The 4,085-nt window shown below is 38.9% G+C and overlaps 1 protein-coding gene across 1 annotated transcript; it reads right to left on the reverse strand.

The window, feature by feature from the left end:
• Window positions 1–284: 284 nt before the first annotated feature.
• On the reverse strand, window positions 285–2,903 carry LOC149455772 (serine/threonine-protein kinase SBK1-like). Its single transcript, XM_089685862.1, has 3 exons — window positions 2,786–2,903; window positions 1,733–1,935; window positions 285–986 (listed from the first exon to the last, which is right to left on the reverse strand). Exons 1-3 carry the CDS (start codon window positions 2,901–2,903, stop codon window positions 285–287), a joined length of 1,023 nt encoding a protein of 340 aa, XP_089541988.1.
• Window positions 2,904–4,085: the final 1,182 nt, after the last annotated feature.

A 4,085-nucleotide genomic window follows, 5' to 3' on the forward strand; every position in this document is an offset into this window, starting at 1 on the left:
AAGAGGTAGTGATGAGGCCCGGTGACATCACGGTGCAAAGTCCACATCTCAGAAAAACCTTTGAAATAGTCACAAGGTAAATGCTTGTCCCTGCTCCTTCTATCTCACCACTTCAGTAATATTTTTGAGATGACGGTGATGGTTTGAGCTGGGCAGAGAAGCTCTGCAACTATTCTCCTCCTTTTAGGACAATAATTGGGGTCCGTTTAGACTTCAACTTCAGAGCTTAGGTACTGCTGGTCTCTTTCAAAAGAAGCACTGCTGAGATTTTAACTGCAGCAAATTCAAGAGCCGGAATAATTGATCACAATGTATTCAATGTCACCGTGATTTTCTATTATAATTATTTCCTCTTCACTCTCCAGCACAATGACTTCTACCTCACTGTCCTTTGCTGCAATATCCTCCTCTTCCTTCTGCTCCACAAGATCCATGGTTTCTTGGGTGGCAACTTCAAAGTTCCAAGGAAAATGAAGAAAATCTAGAACAACTCTGACTTGGTTCCTGCAGCTGGGGTCTTGGGCAAGAAGTATGTGAAATAAATCTTGAGCCCTCCTGCTGACATTCTCCCAACCACTTGGTGGTGGAACATGGTCAGAGTTGTTCTGCCAGTAAATAAACCTTTGAAACCATAGATCTTGAGCTGAAGCTGTTTCCCATGGATAGTTTCCAGTGAGAAGAACATACAATACAATACCAAGGGCCCAGATGTCAACACTAGGATCCACCACAATTGACTCCCTGTGCTCCAGTTCACAAAGTTCCGGGGACATGAATGTGTTGAGGGGTGCCATTGATGGAACAACTGTACCGGCAAACTGAGTCAGTCCAAAGTCACTTAATTTCACATTATGACATCTCTTGTCCATAAGTAAAATATTGTCCGGCTTTAGGTCCCTATGCACCAGGTTTTTGCTGTGCATATATTCAAGAGCCTGGGTAAGCTGTAGTGCACACCGTTTGACCAGCTTTTCTGGAATTCCCATCTGGAAAAGTTAAAACAATTAATTATATGATATTTGGCTTTAAAATAACACTATTTTACTAAAAAATAATATTCAATAATATCAAATTCAATACAACGTTGGTTACTTTTTAAATCTGCAGATGGAATTCTATGTGAACATCAGTGCAACCGATCTCCAACTACTTCAGCAATAATTGGGCAATGAAGGAAATATGGGAGGTCTAACTGGTTTTAAATTTTACCTCTGGCTTAAACACCAGACTAACCTTTAATATAGAATGGTGAAGGATCACAACCTGTATCGTGATTGTTATCTATGTGCCCACTAGGAAGGGAGGTGGGGAAGGAGGGATGTAATCTCTATTTTTGTCTTTCTGCTTTTAAAGACAAAATTAATGGCGAATGCAAATTTTACAGTTGTCACAGAACAAGAGATGAGGGGAAATCATCCAATGGGGACAACTGTTTAAGAGGGGAATTCCCCTAACGTTGTAGACTTCCTACTACCTCCTGTTCCAACTTCTTGATTGGATTAAGGAAAATCTTGCCCAGATGGTGCAGAGAAAATAGCTGACTGGGGATTTTAGCCCTTCCTTAGTTCTCTCCAACCAGGCCAACAATATTTGGTATAAATGCATGCAATATATAGAAAGTATCATCCATGACAAAACACCAGTTTCTATTAATCTCCAGGATCCCTAGGACAAATTTATAGAATTAGCAAGCAAATGCTAAAGTGTCAGCTACTTCATTAGCTTTACTTACCCCTGGCTGGATGATGGAGTGAAGAGATCCAGCAGGTGCCAATTCCTGGCTGATCATGTAACAGTCTGAGTTTTCCAGAATTCTCGAATGGGTAGATATTATGCCCTCGTGTCCAGTAACAAAGAGTGACATGCAAACTTCATGAAGAAAGGCCTCTAGTCTGGTTCGCTCCTTTTTTACCTTTTTTAGGGCAACAAGGCTACCTGTTAAAGAGGAGGGAAAAAAAGTTGATTACAATAAGACTTGGACATCTAAAACTCTGGGTGATGTCCAATACTTGAGCCCATTCATTTTACATAGACTGGATGCTTTTCTTCAAAATGTAGCCGTCTTCTCTAGGCCCTCGCTAGCAGTGAGATATGTAGCTGCCCATGCAGCTAGATCTATTGTCCCTTCCCATCTAAATGCCAAGTGTCTAGGTTGTGCATAGTGGACCATCAGTTTATAGTCAAATCTGTTACATACTTAGCTGCCTATGACCCACTATAACTGTGTGTGATCATCATGAATCTGTCATGAGAGAAAAAGGAAGCCTGCTTTTGGTGAGCTCTTCTTCAAATTGCCAATTACCTGGCTGCCATATTGAATCTACCCAATTGAATTTATAGAATCCCTGACCTGGAACCTGTATGCAAATATGTACTTTTGTAAAATATCAAGGCTTGCTCTGTGGCATAACAACCAGTAGCTAGCACTTTCAGGAGGAGTTCAAAAAATGTGGCCTTCATGTTTTACTCATGGCAGGTTGTTAAAGATATGCAAAAGGACCAACTCAAGAAATTGATAACAGGTGGAAAGGCTTTTGTTTTCTGTAGGAACAATGCCAGCTGCCTGAATGGGATTTTGCACTGTTCAACCAGTTTTTATATTTTGTTAGTGCTGAATTAGATCTTTGTGCATCATGGTCTTTTCCCCAAATTTATGCAACAAAACCCCTACCTCTAATAAGGTCATTTAATCAGTAAAGATGCTAATGTTTGTGCTATCTGTTCTAGATGTTCAAATGGTCTGCAAATTAGAAATTTTTTTGTAATTATTTAAGAATTCACTTACCCAGTTCCCTGTCAACAGCCATCACAACTTCTCCATAACTACCCTCGCCAAGATGTCCCAGGATTTCGTATCGCTCTTCTCCAATTGTTTCATTCTCACAAGTTAGGTGGGCTGCCATTGTGAATATAGCAATATCAGATGTTCTGTGCAGAAATCGGTATCCAAAAGATCTTGAGGACCCTAAGAAGATATGTGAGGTCCACAAACTATCTTTTGTCTTTTTATAGAGAAGTTGAGCCAGGATTCAAGCCAGGAAACCACAAACCTTCATTAGAATGCAAATTGAGGCATCACTTGAACTTAACCAATCAAGGTGATTCCTTTCTGTTTGTGTCTACAGGTTCAGGTCACAAGAGGTAGTAGGGAGTGGGCATGTCTTTATTGTCCCAGGTTTTAGATTGCTAATGTTGAAATTTGGGCCTCTGAGGAAATTTGACATGTTCAAATTAAAACTTGGCGAGATTAGCTCTATGCAAACTGGTGTTGTAGAGGATGTCAACTATTGGTTGGAAATGACCAATTCTCACTACTCTGGTCTTGGTATTAAATATCTTCTGTTCCAATGATTTATTGGAACTTTTAATTTCTTTAAAGTTTCATAAACCATTTTATGACTATAGTGTCACTCCTAATATAGTGTACTACAGAAATCTAAGTAATATCTTGGTCAGAGCTCCAATTAGCCTGTGTACTGCTGGTTTGTTGGGTTGTACAGGGTTTTTATGCTAAACCTTGATATTCTAACAAAAGGTTATTCAAATATATATCTGAATGATTAGGCTTCTACTGATTAGTATCAACACCTCATCCCTACTACAGAACATTTACTAACCATCACACATTTTATAATTTTTATTTTAATGCAATGCTTGAACAAAAATGTACAAATCTAAATAACAAAGTATTGTTCAATGGTGTGTAACAAATATATTAAATAAAATGATCTCCTATACAGTGAGGGAGCCTTGCTCAGTTCTGTAATACTAGAAGTTTTTTTTTTCTTTTTTTAAAATAGAGCAAAACTATTTGGGGGGGGGGGGGGAGGGGGATAGAGTAAGGCTACCTTCACTTGTATGCAGGTTGAGTTTCTCCATTGCATTTTGTGTTTTTTGCACCTGTGTTTTTGATGCAATTTTGTTTTATTTTTCTTGTAGCTAGGCAGATTTAAAACTCATCAAAAATGCACTACATGCTTCTATGCAGCACTTCCATTGACATCTATAGAACCAAAAAACTCAACTTTTGGATTCCCAGATAGAAATGATAAACTGACAAATATCCGAACCTTCTTTCACTCTAT

The sequence above is a fragment of the Staurois parvus genome, unplaced genomic scaffold (genome assembly GCF_062004578.1).
Source record: "Staurois parvus isolate SC_StPar_1 unplaced genomic scaffold, SC_StPar_1.0 ptg000388l, whole genome shotgun sequence".
NCBI classification, from domain to species: Eukaryota; Metazoa; Chordata; class Amphibia; order Anura; family Ranidae; genus Staurois; species Staurois parvus.

Coding starts and splice junctions, on each gene's coding strand:
- LOC149455772 (XM_089685862.1), bottom strand. CDS start 2,903: ATGGCAGCCCACCTAACTTGTGAGAATGAAACAATTGGAGAAGAGCGA. Junction 1,936..2,785: donor GGCTGTTGACAGGGAACTGG/GTAAGTGAATTC, acceptor CCTCTTTAACAG/GTAGCCTTGTTGCCCTAAAA. Junction 987..1,732: donor ACTCCATCATCCAGCCAGGG/GTAAGTAAAGCT, acceptor TAACTTTTCCAG/ATGGGAATTCCAGAAAAGCT.